The sequence below is a fragment of the Sinohyriopsis cumingii genome, chromosome 3, assembly GCF_028554795.1.
Source record: "Sinohyriopsis cumingii isolate HCF-2022 chromosome 3, ASM2855479v2, whole genome shotgun sequence".
Taxonomy (NCBI): domain Eukaryota; kingdom Metazoa; phylum Mollusca; class Bivalvia; order Unionida; family Unionidae; genus Sinohyriopsis; species Sinohyriopsis cumingii.
In genome coordinates this window covers 30,851,476-30,871,565 of record NC_142963.1, presented here as the reverse complement: position 1 = coordinate 30,871,565, position 20,090 = coordinate 30,851,476, and the positions used below count along the sequence as shown (strand labels likewise).

Sequence of the window (20,090 nt, the reverse complement as noted above, 5' to 3'; positions counted from 1 at the left end):
CACCTTTCTTGTCAAAATGGCAAATCATCCCATTATGAATATAATCATTTGTATAAATGGAAAATAATTCTTTTACCCCCAAAACAGCTATTTATCTCACCCAACAACATACCCTAATAATGTATATTGTTGTTTCACATATTTTTTTCTGTAGAGATTTTGTATGCATACAAATAAATACAAACTGACTGACAAACACTTTGTTGTTTATTTTTATAAAGCAGTAAATGTGCATTACATAAAGTAGCAATTAATTATTCAGGTAAGTGGAGTCCAGATTGCTACCAGTACCTTTTTTGTGTATGTGAGAGTGAGAAAGAGAGAGATGCTGAGGGAAGAAGAGAATGTAAGCAAGTCAAAAACTAAAAACGTAAATCTAACATTCTTTGGGTAGATACTTCATAATCTAAAGAGAATGATGGTACATGTCATAAACATCTAAAATTGGAAAGTTGAACTGTAATTATTATTTGAAATAAAGGAAAACAAAAAGAAATGAAATTGTGTTATTATTCAAATCTATTTTGCCCCGATAGATTGCATGGTTTAATTTGCAGGCAAAATTAGCCAAACAGGCTATAAATAAAGAGACTCCTGTATTATATAATTAGATCTCCTCTAGCTTGGTGTTTAATAATGCCTCACTTTTTAACAGTGTTCTCACTTCGTTCCATCCTTCAGCTATCTTGGTGTTGTAGTTGTCAACCTGAGAAGAACAACAGTATGTCGAATTAACATATACTGCACCAATTACTGAATATATTTAAACATTATACAATTACTTATGAATAAATTAACATAAAAAGCATGGAGAAATAATAATTACTGAATTTTTTCCTGAGGGACAAGATACATAACATCTTAGTCAACTGGACTTTTTTGTACAGCAGATAAAGCATGCAAATCTGTGTATAAATTATTTTCAATTATCTGTACAACTGAATTTTCAGTTGAATTCTGTATGTTTTGAGATGTCTAGATTATCAAAAATTTATGGCAAAAGGAGTATTAGACTGTGTTATGACTCTGTGGTCATAAACTAAGTAACACAAAGAAGCAAAACCAAGAAGTATTGTAAAACGTAGCAAATAATTTAATTATCAAAGTTATAAAAAGAAAATACATTATTATGAATTGAATCCAAATTAATCTTAAAAAGTTCTATTCATGTCCAAAATAATCAAATGTTCCAAATGAATTATCCTCGAATGTATATATATCACAATGGCATTTTCAAAAGTCCTTCCAATAATTCAAAGCAGTCCCAGGATAATGTTCTAGTCCAATGAGTACTTTGTAGTTCCAATGAATAATCCGAACAAATGTCTCCTCTCAAATTATCTAAACACAACATTAAACATGTATGCAGACTATTTTTAACAGATTATATAGGAATCCAAAATAGGAATCAACCCAAGTCAAGAATGAATGAATTGCTCAGTTTCTCCTTATACACATCTCTAAATATCTATAACAACTGTATGTTGCAATATACCCTACATGATGGACCTTACTACTCAATCTCATATCTCAAAAACATCTATTCACAGGACCTAACCAGTCCAATGGCAAATAACTTAATTCTTCTAAGAACCCACCCAACACCACCAGGCAATGAGAAACCACCCCAAACTTGTCAACAAGTTCAATATATATCTATACCCATGGTCGAAAAATGAACTACATATAATTTTGTTAATAGAAGACCACTACAATTTACAGTCATGAACAAAAATTACACACAAGATGGGCAGTCATGTACCAAAAATTACCCCCACAAATACAGATATACACAAAACAATAACAACTGGCATGAGACTTATACAACCAATGTTGCATTCCTGAAACAACTGGAATGAATCCAAGTTCAAGTGAATAGAAGCCTTAGTTTGGCATTCTCAAACACTTTTGTATGCAGGAAACTCAAAACCAAGCTCCAAGAATGAAGACTTCAAAAATTCAATAGTCTGGTTTGGAGCTTACAGCACAGCAACACAAGTAGGTTATTAACTGCTGAAGTGGCCTGCCCAGGGACACACCCAGACCAATTTAAAGGTAGAGTTTTAACCTGCACCCACAAATAAAATAATTTTGCATTATTGCACCAACTCATTCTTTTAAAAATGGCATAATAAATTACATTAGGTGTTTTTTGTATTTTTAAAAAATGAAGATGCAATGTAACTGAAACTCACTTTTTCTAGAATGTCTGCATAGACCTCCTTCATGTGTCTTATTTTCTCCTCTGATACTTTTTTCTTCTTGTTGACTTCATTTACAATTTCTTGTTTTTCTGCAAAGAATTTGGCTTTCTTTTGCTTTGATGCACCCAACTTCTTCATAAGATGTTCTATCTCCCTGTAATAGAATGAATTAAGTAGGAAAACAACACTCTGTACAGCGGCTACAGCAACATGGAGAAGACCACAAATACATGATCTGACAGATGGAGGAATGCACACATGAGAAAAGACATAGGAACTCAGCAGATCCTACATACCACCTACTTTTTAAAATGGCACTTTAAAAATCAAAAAGAACAAATAAATATTGAAATCAATAAGTCTGGACTTGAACTAACACCTGTTTAGTTTGGGATTCTGAGGCGTCTATTCTAAACATCATGACCTCTTACTTAACGAGATGCAAATATTGGATATGCTGAGAGTTATCTTTAATGGCAAACTTTTGTTTGAAAAATGGAGGGGGGGTATGTGTTCCTGCCCATCAAACATGCATGCATATGCGAGTACGCAACAGGTTCTCGCACACTAATAGACGCTTATTAAAAAAACTAGCAGTCTGTAGCTGTGCAAATCTTTTACCTACATACAGAGAGGTGCACTGACATTTGTGGGGGAAGGGGGTATATTATTAACTGAATGGCGATAAAGCCATTTTACTGCTGAGTTTAATAATTAGGTCACTACAAGCAACAACAACCATCACCTTGGATTCTCATATAGCCGTTTGGCCAAATGGAATGATGGCCAATTTTACAACACTTTCCTTCTGTATGATTGAAGTGTTGTTTGTTTAACTTATTTTCATGGTTTTGTAAAAATGAGCATTTTGTGAGTACTTAAATTCATCAATTTGCATTTGTCAAACTTGATTAACCACAAGTACCCAAAAATAAAGAATACAAAAGAGCAAATATACTGACAACAAATGGTGGTCTCTTGAATGGTTAAAACGATACCACATCCACTATGAGCACAAACACCCATCAAGATCAATCCCTTATGCTGTCTTTTCATTAGTGTTGAAAATCAAAACAAGCCGATACCAAGCCAAGCAGTTTTTGAAACATGGTGCATGTAATTTTACAACCTTAGGATTTTTTTTAAAACCGAAAGTTTGTGTGTAACAGAAGGTTCGATTGACACATTGTTTTTTTCAGTGGTTTTGTCTGAAAATCAAGGAATAATTTAGTATTATACAGCCTTGTTTCTAAGGATTCAAAATGCATTAATAAAATCAGATGCATTCTTTCAGGAGTTTTTAAATTTTAAAAGAAAAGTTTGCAACCTGTAATTAAAAGCATACACGTTTATATTTATCTATACTTTATGAAGATTTTTCTTTCAGATAGATCATGACAGTGGTCAAATCATAAATTAGAGAACTGTGGAGAATAAAATATTGATATAAATAATATAGAAATCAATTTACATACAGCATTTAATTTGTTATTTCTTGCATTCTCTGTAATACTAGTACCATAACCTTATGTTCCTTCTCTTTTGGCTCTATCCATAGTGATTTCAACATATATTGTTTTAAGACAGCAAGTCAGAAAGATAGCTACCAGATACTGTATTCATACATATGCATTCAAACAATATAAATTGCTTCATAATTGTTTTTCCCCTTCAAAATGGGTTAAAAGATCCAATGTTATTACAGTAATAAAGCTTAGTTCTCTTCTTCATCGACATAATTTTCTGAAAAATCCATTCACAGACCTCTTTTGCTGGTCAGTGTTGTCTCAAAAATGTACGATTTGGTGAAGAAACAGGCATTCTGTAATACTTTGAACTGGGATTGTGTTGCCCTTATGGCAAAAAGTGAGAAAATAACATGGCTTGTCTTTTTTGTTGTTGAGGAGTGGAAATGATAATACGTTTGAAATTTGCATGTTTTTGATGGTTGTAAAAAACTGTCTTCTGTCAAAATATAACATGCTATCAATTGTGGTGGTGGTTTGTAAGGTCTTTAGAAATGCAATATACCAATGAACACTGATGCACACAAATTTTCACGTGGTCAACATATAGGAACCAAAACAATATTCCAATAAAAAGTTATTCACGCATACCTTTATATTCTGTAAAAATATGAATCTAGTTGCTGCGTATGGACACAACCTTCATTTTTTAAACCACTCCATTTTAGCACAAAATGGCTATTTTATAGCCAAATGTGATGTCATGAGCATGTGCTTACGATGTCATATCAAATAATTTGTAAAAATCAATAAAATGCTGATACATTTTTTGCCGTGGTATTATCAGATCAATAATGCTTTTGAAAATCTGTGAATTTTTTTGGCCAAAAAGTGGCCTTTTCGTACCACTCCTTTAATGGTGTCATTCCCACCCCACCCAAAAAATTAGCAAGTGCACAACAACCATGCAGTCAGTTAGCTATGAGCATAATGACACATGCAATATCAATTAACAAGGTTAAAACATGCAATATCAATTAACAAGGTTAAAATATGTAAGCAATTTGTTTCTGGATCAACCATTATAATCCAGCACTTACAAAGTGAATTGAGATGCTTTCATTATTGAGTTTCTAAAGTTGTTATGTATATTTAATTTATAGTGTGTGCTTGACTTTTGTCTGTGATTGAGGGGTGTGGATTGGAGTTTTCACTTACCTGACTTTTGTCATGATTCTAAGCACTAAACAAGAAGTTTAACAGAATTTTAATTCAAAGGTTAGTGAAATTTTCCATGGAAAGAATTAGTTTTCCAGAATATTCCATCATGACAGAGGTCAAGTGAGATGTGTATAATTAGAAGTTTGGTAAAGAATTATTCATCCCTGTTTCATGATCAGACTGTGGAATCATTTATATTTATTTTCAGACATAATTTGAGGAAATATTTTAAATTATTCACTGGAGTTACAAAGTGCTCATATATGTTTTCAGCTAAAAAAAATACTTTTGGATTATTTAAAATTCATTCAAATATATTTATGATTGTATCAATATGGTACATCAGGACATTCAAAACTATTGGAAATAATTTGGAACATTCTACACTTTTGAACATGTGATAGGACATTTAGGGTTATTTGGGATATAATTCACAATACTGTCTTAAATTTTCCCTTTGCAACTTTTTACTAAACTTGTCAGTTTAGTTACTTTCTGTTAGTAAAGTTTAAGACCAAGAGTCATAACAAAAGTGTTTTACTATCTGCGCTTGCCAAGCTTGTACAAAGGCAAACTTGCAGCTTATGTTATTCAATGGTAAAGTCTCTGCTGCTACTTGCAGTTCTAATCCTGAAATCATTTCACTCATTCAACCCAAATTTAATTAGGAATTCACCAAACAATAATAAAACTATCCCCATTATAGTGTGCTTCATTTTTAACACAATTCTGTATTTATCGTAGTACAGCTTCGGAACCCATGGCTTAAATTCAACCACTGTAATTGAATTGGTCTAACCAATGTATGACAATATGGACTGAAAGAAATCATAAACTTATAGCTTTTTTACTTTCTGTTTAAAACATTATTCCCCTCTCCACCACCTACTCCTACCCCATACACCCCATTGTCAAAAGTTTGATCATTCCTGCTAGGCTAGTTGTGTACTGTGGTTTTCACTATACTGCATTTCAGTAAATATGTGGTTGGCAAAAACACCTTTATCAATGAAGCACTGGCTTTCATGGATTTCAAGTGTACTACAAAGCACAACTTAATTAAAAAAAACCCAACTTTTTATTGCTTTATTGGTCTAAAAAAAATTCTTTTTACCAAAAAAGCATAATCTACATAATGAAAATTAAGAAGTAGATTAAAATAATAGCATAGTGAGTATGCCAAAACATGATGGTTGCAGTTAGGGTATTGATCAAGGAAACATCCTAATGTGCACTAAATCAAATAAATGAAAAGGAGTTGCAATGATTCCTGCAAAAGATGGGGGACAACACCCATCCAAAAGTCTGGAATAATGATATAATGAATAAACAAAAGCATCCCCAGAACTCTGTGGGAGTGAGTGATGCTCAAAGGCACTACTGGAAGTAATAACAACAATAGATTCTCATGAGAGCTAATTCAAACGACTACACAATATACTGAGGGTACAACACTAAGAAATACTCCGATTGATTGTAGACTTACTCTTTATATCTCTCTATCTGCTCCATTAAAATTCTGAGTCGGTTCTGGTGCTGGGCAGATTGAGAGGACTGTTTTTCCAAACACTTGGCAATCATGACATTCAGTTTCTCTTTACGCTGGTCCAGTTCACGCATCTGGTTGTTCATTTCCTGATATCTATCCTGGATCTGTGAAATCTCCTTCATTATTTCTCTACAAACAAATGTGAAGTTAATATTCAGTCCTTCAACCAAATCAAAGATTAACACTTTTATCCTAAATAAGGATGAAAAAAAATTCTATTCCTTCAGAACTGGCAACCAGTTGTACAGTTGATCTTCTCATCTCAGTCCTGCACATATGAGATCTCATTCAATACTGAAGATCAAAGGTTTGTTTAAAATCAATTGGATAATATTGGTGATAAAATTTGAAGTATGTTGGGTTGCACATAGGTTTTTACACATTTGTGCTATGTGCCACTTAGCTCTCATAAGGGGACAAACCAAGGAAGGTTGAGGGTTAATCATCATTTAAAAAAAAAACATTGTGGAAATTAAATTTGTTCCGCTAAAAGCACATTATATGTTTCAAAGAAATGGATCTTTGGTCAAAGTTTGCAGTCTTGAACTAAAGTTACTGTGCAGAAACCATTATTTTCTTATTAGACCTCCTTCTGACCTCTAGACCCAAGAATGTTTTCATTACCCTTTGTGCAAATCATCTAAAGTTTGGTGAAGGAACTTACTGTAAAATTAAAAAATTATTCTCAAAACCCTTATTTTCTTTAACCCTGACCTTTGACTCATTCAAACTTAAGTCAATTGGCCTTTTCCATACCTTAAGTGTATGCCATCAACAAACTTTGGTGGAAATAGATGGTCTAGAACTCAAGTTATTGTGTAAAAAATATTTTCGTCTTTCAGTCGGTGACATTTGACCTCATGAGTCAGAATCAACAGACTTCTTTTCTTCTCCAGGTGCAATATGTCCACAAAGTTTGGTCTTGGTGTGAGATCTTAAAATTGATGTTACTGTGTGAAAAACAGTTTTTCTTCTTTGTTACAATGACCTTGACCTCTGAACCCCAAACTTAATAGGTTTCTTGAATATCCCAAGTGCAAGCTATCCACAAAGTTTTGCAAAGGTATGTCTTTACAATTAAAATTATGGTGTGGAAGAGGAAAAGGAAAAGTTAGTGGCAAGATGACAAACACCTATATGTAATATCCAAACACTGCTTCACATTATTGGCCTGGTTGTAGAATGGTAGTTCCAAAAGCTGAGCCAGTAAAGATATTCTAAAGTTTGTACTTCCATGAGCGAACAAGTTTTTCTTGATAGTTTCAAACATCAATTACTAAACATCTATTTCTCATTTTTTTCAAGCCATGGTCAGGTTATTGTCCCTATCTCACTGGAAGAGTATTTTCTTTCCTTGGTGCTGGTAGTACCATATTTATCACATGTAAACACTTTCATGATTTTCTTGTTATTCATTCTGAGCACTTCAAGTCCATTCTTTGATATTATCTCTCAAAATATCAGAAAGTGGACAAAAGTTTGCAGTTTCTCTATTATGTCGCATAGCAGGTCTGATGTACGAGACATGCATAGGTAATGAAACCAATAAAACTAGCAGCCAACAATTATATCATTGACTGGCACATTGATATGATAGACAGAGACCACATAGACTTCTGTACATAACAAGAAAATCATGCCTAGGAGTTTATTAACCGGTGATGAATATGGAGTTAACAGCCAAGAAGAGTTATTTTCAAGCTTTACCAGGACTTTTAAATGTTATCAACACTTATTTTTTCTAATGGAAATTGAACTTCCCATGTTTATCATTGCATAAATTGTCACAAAAGAAACAAAAAAACACTGTGATTTGCATAGTTTTGTGTGAAACATAAGTCCCTTATAGACATGAAAGTGAACATCACATAATTAAAAGAAATGTTTATGGCTCCCTCAGATCCAGAGATAATTGCAAAGGAATACTATTATATCTAGTAATTAACAGTCTTGTGTGTTCACTGATCCAGCCAAATTAAAAAAAAAATGTTTTCTATATTTTTATTTGTTTGGGAAAATAGGTAAAATAAATAAATTTGCATTTAAAAAGATATATTTTAATTAGTTTCAATGTTTTGTATATCCTCTGATAAATTCAAGGAGTTCTTTGGCAAAAGTTTGAGTTTTTAAACATATTTATAGACTTTTCAAGGAAAAACCATCTTGTTACAAATTCAAGGCATTTTTATAAACCCCATTTTCAAGGATATTTTTTACGTCGTACAAAAAAAACCAGCAATACTTTTGTGTGATTTTGTGGCATATTTTCACATTTTCCCAGGAATTTCACAAGTTTATATCCTAGATGAAATCTCAAGTATGCACACTGCAAACACAGATGGTGATACAATTATGAGGCAAAAAAATGGAATCCTGTCCATAAAAACATAATGTGAAATGTTTTCCAGTGTGCATTAGAATACCTAATTTATTTATCAACCCAAATTTACTATGACACAAAGTATTCATTCTGATCATGATGGAGGCATGCAAGCAGATTATTTTTATCCTACTTCTGTGTAAAATCATATTTATAGTGGGGTCCCTGATGGCCATGTGGTCTAAAAAGCTTGCCTTTACCAATCACTACCTATCACCTCTGTCCATGTGGGTTTGAGTCTCGGGCTTGGCCAATGTAGGTATGTGAGAAAGTTTCCTGAGAAATGGCATTTTACACCAAAACAACATATTTACAGCAAAGTGCATTTAGTAATGGGGCATTCATAAAGTGTGGGTAAATCTTTAAATTCTGAGATAAGATTTGAAATGCATTTGACTAAATACACTGTCATAAATATTACTTAATTGAGTTACATGTATATAATTACTGCTATCTTGCAATTTTCTTTGCAATGAATGAAAAATCACTTTTGCTATCAATTAATATTTTCTTGTTGCATTTTTTACAGATATTTCAAACAGTAAACATCGCAAAATTGTATAATGCACACTTGTGAATGAAAATCTGTCCTATTTCATGTATGCAATATTTGACATTGACTTTAAGGGGATCAAATCTTGGCTGATTCAAAGAACTGTGAAGAGGTCTATACTATCACTTGCAAAAGAACTCCTTGTTCTTGTTTTTGCATGGATTCAAGCAGCTGCTGTTTCTATGGAAATTATTTGTTTACATTATTTGCTTTCATGTTTCAATAGTCAAACATTTTTCTTTTTCTTTTTTAATAGTTCTATTACATTGTTTACTTGGGTTTTCATATCTTACTTCTCTTTATCGTCACTAGCTTTGATAGTTTCCAAGAGTTGTTTCCCCTTCTCAGCATCATCTGTGACCTGTTTAACAATTTTCCTCTGCTTCTTCACTTCAGCCAGTCTCTTGTTTTTCCAGTTCAGGCTGTCCTTAAGATTCTCCAATTGGGCTCTCATCTTTTCCTGCTCCTCCTTTACCCGTTCTGGGGACTGTACAATCTTCTGAGACAGCAGCTCTGCCTCATCCTTGGCCCTCTGAATGTTGAGCTTTGTCTGATCCTAGGCAATAGAGTAAGACAGAAGAAATTATGTCTCATCTTCAGAAAATGTTAGTGGTGTGACAGTCAAAATAATCAAAGACTGGTTTGTAAAGCTCAATGACCAAGTATTTGATTATTTCACTATCACAATCAAAGATGGTGTTTATAAAATGAATACATAATATTCCATTTTTATAGACACTGACTCCTATTGGTTGCTGATCACTAGTTCTAGCAAACTGGCGATTTTGTTAAAGCTGTTTACTTATGATAATGACAATTCACAGAACTTGCCCTGTTTCAAGCCAAACTATGATCAACTACAAGTTGTTGTTGTTGTTGTTATAGGGTTTAACGCCATTTTCAGCACAAGATAGGCTATACATGGCGGCCAGTATTAATGGTGGAGGAAGAACCCGGGAAAACCCCAGAAAGAACCACCGACCCATGAGAAGCTACCGGCAAGCTTTCTCACATATCCACATTTGCCGAGCCCGAGACTTGAACTCACGCAGACAGGTGAGATGGCAGTGATCCGTGACAGAGAGTGCTTTAGACCACTCGGGGCCCCTCAACTACAAGTAACTGTATCAAAATCAAAAAATATTAAAGAATGATTTCAGGCAATATTTATATATTTACTGTTTTTAACTACACAATCATGGCAAGTGAGTGTAACATGACATATGGTAAATGAGTGTAACATGACATATGGCAACTGTAGTGCTGAAGTGTTTGACTTATCATAAAATCTCCATGGATTATGAGTCAGACAAAGAAAAGTCACATATTAGTGCTGGAACACTCTAATCTCTGATATATAAAAGCCACTTGTATACCTGTGATTGAACAAAAGTTTGCTCCATCCATCATGCCATCCTTAATGCAGACTCCCTCCACAGCAATGAACATGGCTATGTTTGTAATTATATGAAACTTTTTCATTAAAATTCTGCTTCGATTCTACTGCCATTTTAACTACCAACACATTTTCTAACTTCTAATTAATTTTAATTATTGTGCACGAAACAATTAACAGATAAAGAAACAGAGCACATTGTAACACATTATAATAATTATTGAAAAGGAAAGATCCAAGGGGCTTATATTAAGAATCCTGCTGCATCAGTACTTTTCATGAAAAAAGAAAGTCAAGTAATCACTGCAGTGTAGTCTGCTTTGCTACTATGGTTCGGCAAACCTTCAAAACACTATTTTATATGAACCAGTGTTAATCAAAGTTGATATAACTATTCTGACTCTTTTCTAAGTAAATTAAATCCAAGATGAAACCAATATCATGTCTTCTGGCCAGGTATTCAAACTGCTCAACTTAAGTACATATTCCACTTCAAATCTTTTCTTTTTGTTTCAAATATAAAAGATAAATGACATTTAAAAAATCTAATAACTCTGAACAAATACTCAATTTAATGCAAGTTAATTTGTTCAATATTGAATACCAACAACTGATACATTCCTAAGCCATGTTAGTCCCCACTAAATAATTCAATTAATATATTCCTAAGCCATGTTTGTCACCACTAAATAATTCAATTAAAGAGCATTTCTAAGTAAAATGGTTGTCAGAATTGATTCAAGTTTGCATGAAATCTGTAAACATTAAACTGACCTCTTCTTAAGATAAAGCAACATATGAAATCAGGTTCGATCCATGAAGACGTTGGAAAATTACCAGGTGGAATTGTAACATCGAAGTCAATGGGGGGAGGACAAAAGTCCTAAAATTCTGTCCCAAAATGATGCAAATCAAATTTGTCCTAGGTTTTTCAATGTAAAGCCTTTTACCAAATCCGATTTTTATCCATTTTCAAGTCACTGACTTCAAAAGTTATCTAGCAGAAACAAAATTGTAGGCCAATGTTCCAAGTTAAACAAGGACTATAACTCCATAAAATGTTGAAGGAAAATGATGAGAATCAAACTTGAAAAAATTCCTCAAAAGTTATGTGGAAACAAGAGCTGTATCTCAAACAGTGGCCATAACATTTTGCCAGAAAACTATGAAAAATCTAACCTGACCATGTGTTTTTAATGAATAGCTTTCAAAAACTTTTAGCAGACACAAAACTGAAGACCAAAGATTTAAGTCAAATCAGGGCCATAATTTGGCAAATTTTGCCAGAAAAGGTTTGAACTTGACCCAGATCCTACCAGCTTCATAGCAAATTTTATTTGACTCCATAAAGTCTTTCAACATTGTTAAGAAAACAAAATTTGCATCAGATCAGACATGACATAACTGAGAGACATTGGTTTTACTATATCCCCCCTTCACGGATATAGTGGATGCATAAAAATAGATTTCATTACTCACTTTGGTTTGTTCTCTTATGCAAGAGTGTGGGACTGACATTGTTGCCTACCCAATACATGGCAAAACACTAAAGTAATACTTGAAAATTAGTAAAGCTGAACAATTTTAATAGTAAGGTAAACTTGGGTTCAAATGCACACACACACACACACACACACACACAGTGGGGGGTAAAGTAAAGATTGTTTACAGCATTTAACCGGGGGCTGGGATTTATTATAATGGTACATCCAAATTCATCGTTTTTATTTTACAATGTTTATGTACTTGTCTAAGTTGATCTACATCTTTGTGATGTTGGACTTGCATTAGTAAACAAGTTTTAAGTGTCGATATACATTTGCACATACCAGCCAATGAATCATAAAATTGCCAATATGTGACATAACTGTTCAATAATTTAACTAGTAACATAGTCCTTTATTTATTTGCATGGAAATAAACTTACAATAGACATTTGTTGGTTTTTTAAAATTAATTTGAGACTTATTGAAATTGTTCTCAGTGACATGTGTGTGTGTGATTTGGATTTTTAACGTAGCTTTAACAATTTTTCAGTCATATCGCTACAATGTCTGCAGTGTTACAGTTTACAGTGATGTCTAGCACTGAAAATTTGTATTCATGGTTTTTAGGTGATTTTGTTGGCTTTCTTTTGAAAGATCAAACCATTTCCTGGAACTACTGTCAAAAAGACTCTACCATTCAAGGCCAATTCCAAGGAAATGAAGATAAGCCCATTCTTCTTTTGCTGGGTGTCTATGTGACTAGATATTCTTGAACATTAAAATGATAAAAGTTAGTCATTACGGATGCCATAATGGATGTAAGATCTGCACTATTTTCACTTAGGACCAATCAGACACCATTTGAAGACTTGGTGAAAATACCATGCCAATAGGATTATCCATTCATGAGAACTAATGAAGAATTTCAATATGTACATTGTGGCAGCCATATATTTAGAACCAACTAGACCTTGGGATGAATTTGTGTGTAAAGTTTCATGGTAAGTAGTTTTGAAGAAGTAGTGATAAATAATGCTGACAGCAGGTGGACATTGGACAACAGATGACTGACAATGGCCAACAGGCCAACACATGAGCTCTTCTGGTTTATGACCAGTTGAGCTAAAAACAAAATAGCCACATAACAGTACTACAAGAATACCTATTGTGGCATGATGTAAATAAGGAACCAATAACATCACCATTTTAATGGAACTGGCCACAAATATAAAAAAGCTCTGTCACTTTTTAAATATCATGAAATTCTTTGATGTTTTAAAAACAGCCTTTGGCATCTTGACCATCCGTATATATATATATATATATATATATATAGAGAGAGAGAGAGAGAGAGAGAGAGAGAGAGAAAATCAACAGCAACTTAAATAAAGAATACAATATAATAAAAAGGAATAAGACTTGTTACATTTTTTCCCCTACAGTCAAACTGTATCACAATGGCCAAGGTTGGACTACTTAAAATTACTGCCTCACACGAGATTGTTTTCTATAACCTTTTGGTCTTCGCAAATGTGCCAAAACTAAACCAGAAATCAGTTCACACAAGTGAACTTCTAAGCCAGTTTCACTGACATATTAGTACAACTTCATAAAGTAAAAAGGGCAAACATTATTAAACTGAGGATTGGCCAAATCAAAGAAAACATGCTTTTATTGTTCTACCAACACTAAAAGAAAATTACATTATTTCACTGCAGAACTTTACACTTAAACTTTCCTACCAAAATAGGTGTAATAAACTACCATATATACTCACTTAAAAGTTAAGTCCAGTATCAAACAACATAATGCATGTTGCATATCAGCATACTTTTATACTGATTATTCCTTACAAAATGCATAGATTCAGATTATGTGATAGCACATATGGGTCTACGTGGCTTGAAATTGGACTCAGATTATCAGTGAGTATATATCATACATAATAATATAACCATTCTGTATGTACATTAGAGACTTATCTGCTACACTTACTATGGCTGTTCTCTTCTCTGCCAGAGCGAGTTTTAACTCGCCAGTAGATTTTTGCAATGAAGCCTGTTGTCGGTGATTCTCCTGCATCTTGCGAGCTACTTCATCGATCTGCTCTTGCACCTGAAGGATAAGATTAGATCTACATCAAGATCCATTTTATATAAATTAATCTTTCCCTCCTTCCAAATATAACTCTTTATCCTCATGATTTTTGTTGCATTTCACCAGACCATCATACAGATCTTACTCATTTCCTAATTGAAAGCTATAACTGATAGGTCTTTTGCAACATACTGGTCAGAAAATACCAACGCATTCCACAGCTAAGAATGAAATCTACATTGTGAAAACTATCTGACTACAGCTGAACATGACCTGTAACTATAGGGCTGTTCTTTGCCTTGAAAGACATCATATTTTTCTGGTTTAGCAATATTATTTTCAGTATAACTAAATAACAATGTAGAGACTCCATTCCTTTGTTGAGACACGCATTTCCCCCATTTGATTATGCAGGTTTCATTTGATCTTCAAAGAAGCCCCACCTGTGAATTTTCATAAATGTAGTCAAAATAGAACTCCAATTATAGCTCAGAACAAACAAATTAGTGTACATAGATATAGGCAAGTGTATTAATACAAAAACATCAAGAAACAAAATCAAATGGCCAATAGCAACATGACTGGATTGTTAATCACAAAATATTGGTGACAGTGTCCTAGTTTTCACTGATGGCTATAGTTATCCTCATAATGTAACTATATATGCTGTGTGACTCCATTCTTAACAGTATATGAAAAAAATGAGCCAATCACAAAGGTTAACACAAATCAATGGACTATGAAATATAGTTCACAGTTACCTATTTTTCACTAAAGTGTGTAGTATTTCACTTGACACATCTAAATTACAATTTATTTGAGTCTGCAAGCAATAGTCTCTCTTTCAGAAAATAACTTAATACTCTCAACTTTACAAAAATAAGGAAATGAACATTCAGGTTAAGTACAATGCAATGAACCATGAAATAGGTCTGGTTTATAACTCAATTATTTTTTTTAAAAAGTGTTTACTAACAAAACTTTATGCATTTCCTGTAATGACCTGAAAATCTAATCAGGTCATCTATAGATGAATGCAAACATACATTCAAAAGAAATTCATTTGTTTACTGCAAGAGGTTTTTTGCATAATTATGCTAAAAATAGGGTTTCTTTAATAAAACTGAAACTGCAAAGTTCAAAAAATGTGTAAAGAAAATGAAAAATTGCTGTAAAGGCCTGAAAATCTAATCTGAATATCTACTTGTGACCATAATACAGTGTGTACAATACCTACTTGTGACCATAATACAGTGTGTACAATATCTACTTGTGACCATAATACAGTTTGTACAATATCTACTTGTGACCATAATACAGTGTGTACAATACCTACTTGTGACCATAATACAGTGTGTACAATATCTACTTGTGACCATAATACAGTGTGTACAATACCTACTTGTGACCATAATACAGTGTGTACAATATCTACTTGTGACCATAATACAGTTTGTACAATATCTACTTGTGACCATAATACAGTGTCTACAATACCGACTTGTGACCATAATACAGTGTCTACAATACCTACTTGTGACCATAATACAGTGTCTACAATACCTACTTGTGACCATAATACAGTGTGTACAATATCTACTTGTGACTATAATAGTGTCTACAATACCTACTTGTGACCATAATATAGTGTGTACAATATCTACTTGTGACCATAATACAGTTTGTACAATATCCATTTGTGACCATAATACAGTGTGTACAATATCTACTTGTGACCATAATACGGTGTGTACAATACCTACCTGTGACCATAATATGGTGTGCACAATATCTACTTGTGATCATAATACAGTGTGTACAATATCTACTTGTGACCATAATATGGTGTCTACAATATCTACTTGTGACCATAATACAGTGTGTACAATACCTACTTGTGACCATAATAACAGTGTACAATATCTATTTGTGACCATAATACAGTGTGTACAATATCTACTTGTGACCATAATACGGTGTGTACAATACCTATTTGTGACCATAATATGGTGTGTATAATATCTACTTGTGACCATAATACAGTGTGTACAATATCTACTTGTGACCATAATATGGTGTAAAATATCTACTTGTGACCATAATATGGTGTAAAATATCTACTTGTGACCATAATACAGTGTGTACAATATCTACTTGTGACCATAATACAGTGTGTACAATATCTATTTGTGACCATAATACAGTGTGTACAATATCTACTTGTGACCATAATACGGTGTGTACAATACCTATTTGTGACCATAATACAGTGTGTACAATATCTACTTGTGACCATAATACAGTGTGTACAATACCTACTTGTGACCATAATACAGTGTGTACAATATCCACTTGTAACCATAATATGATGTGTACAATATCTACTTGTGACCATAATACGGTGTGTAAAATATCTACTTGTGACCATAATAGTGTGTACAATATCTACTTGTGACCATAATGCAGTGTATACAATATCTACATGTGACCATAATATGGTGTGTACAATATCTGTGATGTGATGTGATTTTGATTTTTAATGTAGCTTTAACAATTTTTCAGTCATATCGCTACGATGTCTGCAATGTGGCAGTTTATAGTGATGTCTAGCACTGGGGCATCATGCTGCAGACATGTAGCATGATATCACACCCAGTCACATTATCCTGACACCAGGCCGACCAGTCCTAACACTAACCTCTTAATGCTGAACGCCAAGTGTACAATACCTACTTGTGACCATAGTAAAGTGTGTACAATATCTACTTGTGACCATAATACAGTGTGTACAATATCTACTTGTGACCATAATACAGTGTACAATATCTACTTGTGACCATAACAGTGTGTACAATACCTACTTGTGACCATAGTAAAGTGTATACAATATCTACTTGTGACCATAATACAGTGTGTACAATATTTATTTGTGATCATAATACAGTGTGTACAATATCTACTTGTGACCATAATAGTGTGTACAATATCCACTTGTGACCATAATACAGTGTGTACAATATCTACTTGTGACCATAATATGGTGTGTACAATATCTACTTGTGACCATAATACAGTGTGTACAATATCTACTTGTGACCATAATACAGTGTGTACAATATCTACTTGTGACCATAATAAGTGTGTAGAAGTTCATGACTCTAGATCTAGTTTTTGTGCTGTTGTGACCTTGACCCTGGACCTAGCAGTTCCCAAATCAACTTGCTTCTACCTCTATATATGGGTAAGGCAAATAAAACTGGAGGAAACAAGACCACAGAAGACTCAAATTAAGTAACAGAAATCACCTTGTGTTCCAATGAACTGAGGGACAGATGCACAATGCTATCACTATAGTATATCCCACCATACCATAGGTTTGGAGATGTGGGGTGCATATCTACCTTGAGTATTTCTGGTTCCTGTTTTTCTTTCTCAGCCTTCAGGTGTGCCACTTTCTCCTTCAGATCTTTGTTATGTTTCAACAGACTTTCATACTGATCTTTGCTTCTCTCCTGTAAAGAAGGACATTAATTGTCAGCTACAGTGATACCCAGCTCAAGCACATTCTGTAAAGAACATGAAGTTAATGAAACCCCACTTTAATACATTTTGTAAAGGCAAGAATTCAAAGCTACAATGAAACCACACTATAACACATTTTGTAAAGGACATGAATTTAAAGCCACAATGAAACCCCACTATAACATATTTTATAGGACATAAATTCAAAGATACAGTGTACATTGAAACTATGCTATAGCACACATGCCAAACCCTGGGGAGAAAAAAGTGTAATCCAAGTGGACAAAAAGAGTAATCCAAGATTAAAAAGAGTAATCCACATACAACATAACACAATTCAATAAGCGTATGTACAAAATGATTTATTTACCCCTCTGGTCTTTTAACATCAACTACTGCTTCAAATTTTCATAGATAGCACTTTGAGCTTTAAAAAGCAACAGTCTCTCATACTGCATTTCAAAACACTTTGTACCAGCTGAGATTATGAATGTTTTGCACACCTGTAGAAAACCAAGTGCTGGGTTACAGAGCCTGGATCTGAATTCAGTTTTTTTTTTTAACAATACTGATCAATCTCTCATAGTCAGCATTAGAATGGTAAAGAACACAATATTCCTTTCATAACCTGACTTTAAAATTTGTTCTATACCAGACCATGTATTTAAAAGTTCAGAAGTGTGATTCAAGACTGATGCAGTGGTTAAAAACACCCTGTTCAACTAAAATGTTTGTAAAGTTTACTGAAAGCTTAATTACTTTTACTAGTTTCACACACCTCCTGTAGCTCTAAACCATACAGAGCTCATTGTCTTCCTGCAATATATGAACTTGATCTAATCCTTAAAAAAAAGTTTAAATTTCACATGGGATGTGGCAGGAATCATCTTTCCTGCCACGTGACATACTCAAAGCAACACATGATGTCCACCAAACATAACTGTTGCCCTTCCTGTTTTGTGCCCCAAGAATCTGAATATTCCATTTTATTTTTCTGTACTATTAAAACGTTTTAGAGGTTTATTGTCCCTTTTGTCCAGACAAATCACTTGTTGGATGCCATAAAAAAAATCACAAAAGATGGTCAGTTTAGTGTCTGAGGTACTCCTGTAAAGTTAGTCTGGTTCCCTTACCAAATGCACTAATTATTAATATGAAAAACCCAGATTCGAATCAGACACAGCCAAGCCAATATCAGTATTTTACCTGAACAATGATATTTCCATAATCTGTGCTTTTATTCCTAAGCCTGTATTTCAAGGGTCATTTCTGCAAGAATTATGGCAAAACTGCATGGGTTGGCAATATCTGCTATACTCTCAGTTTTTCAAATTTAGCATTTAATTTTTAATTTCATTGAGTTCCATATGTTTTTCACTGCTAAATTTTAAACTCTAGTTCTGAAATTTGTAGGACTAAAAATTGTGAAGCTTGCAAAAGAAAAACTATCATTGACATACACTTTCTTCCAGAAGCATCATAACCTTCTGTCTCCGACTTTCCCGAAATCTGTAGTAGTTCAGTACTGCGCTGCATATTTTTATGAGCTGCTTTGGCTCTGAAAAGAAGAGACCAAATCAATCTATGTTTAATAGGTAGTTTTATTGTAAACTATGATTCTCCAAAAATACCCAAGCACATTCACATTAGGAATGGCATCTGCTACCTAAGAAATCTAGCCCACTCCCAGCTTGAAAAGTCTCTGTCTATACTTTGTATAGATAAAGTAAAGTAACTGTCACAGATTACCTCTATACCACTAGGTGGCACTCCATATTCTGGACAGTCAGTTTTAACTTAAGCACTGTCTAAGATAAGATGCTCACATTTTGAGGGGTGAGAGGAATTTATAACAATGTGATTGTGGAGATATTTTCGGAGAAACTAATTTACTCTAAAATTTACTTTCTCAATCAAATACATTACCTAATGACATTAACAGTAAGAGAACACATAAGGGGAGGAGGAAATGCTCAGCATCCAACATCTAACTAAAAGTACCTTGAAGGATCAAAAGGACTCTACTTTTAAGGGTGAAACTCTCTCCTAACAATAGTTGACACCAACAATATACAAGTGCAGGGAAATACTCTTAACGCTCCCACAGTAGACAAATAATGACAGAGAAAGGCTTACACTGGTGAATCCAACTAAAGTTGACTGATTCTACCCAAGAACACAGTTGTGTCTGGAATGGCTTCGTCTGGTGACTGTG

At 33.7% G+C, this 20,090-nt stretch overlaps 1 protein-coding gene across 1 annotated transcript in view; it reads right to left on the bottom strand.

The window, feature by feature from the left end:
- Positions 1-189: 189 nt before the first annotated feature.
- LOC149802623 (uncharacterized) overlaps positions 190-20,090 on the bottom strand; it is a 43,673-nt gene continuing 23,772 nt past the window's right edge. Inside the window, exons 6-12 of the mRNA XM_089951945.1 lie at positions 19,336-19,433; positions 17,755-17,865; positions 14,252-14,371; positions 9,667-9,929; positions 6,378-6,569; positions 2,196-2,358; positions 190-706 (exon numbers count right to left, since the gene is read on the bottom strand). Of these exons, the coding sequence (XP_089808071.1) occupies positions 608-706; positions 2,196-2,358; positions 6,378-6,569; positions 9,667-9,929; positions 14,252-14,371; positions 17,755-17,865; positions 19,336-19,433 (1,046 nt within the window). The 3' untranslated portion in view covers positions 190-607. The remainder of the gene's footprint in view (positions 707-2,195; positions 2,359-6,377; positions 6,570-9,666; positions 9,930-14,251; positions 14,372-17,754; positions 17,866-19,335; positions 19,434-20,090) is intronic.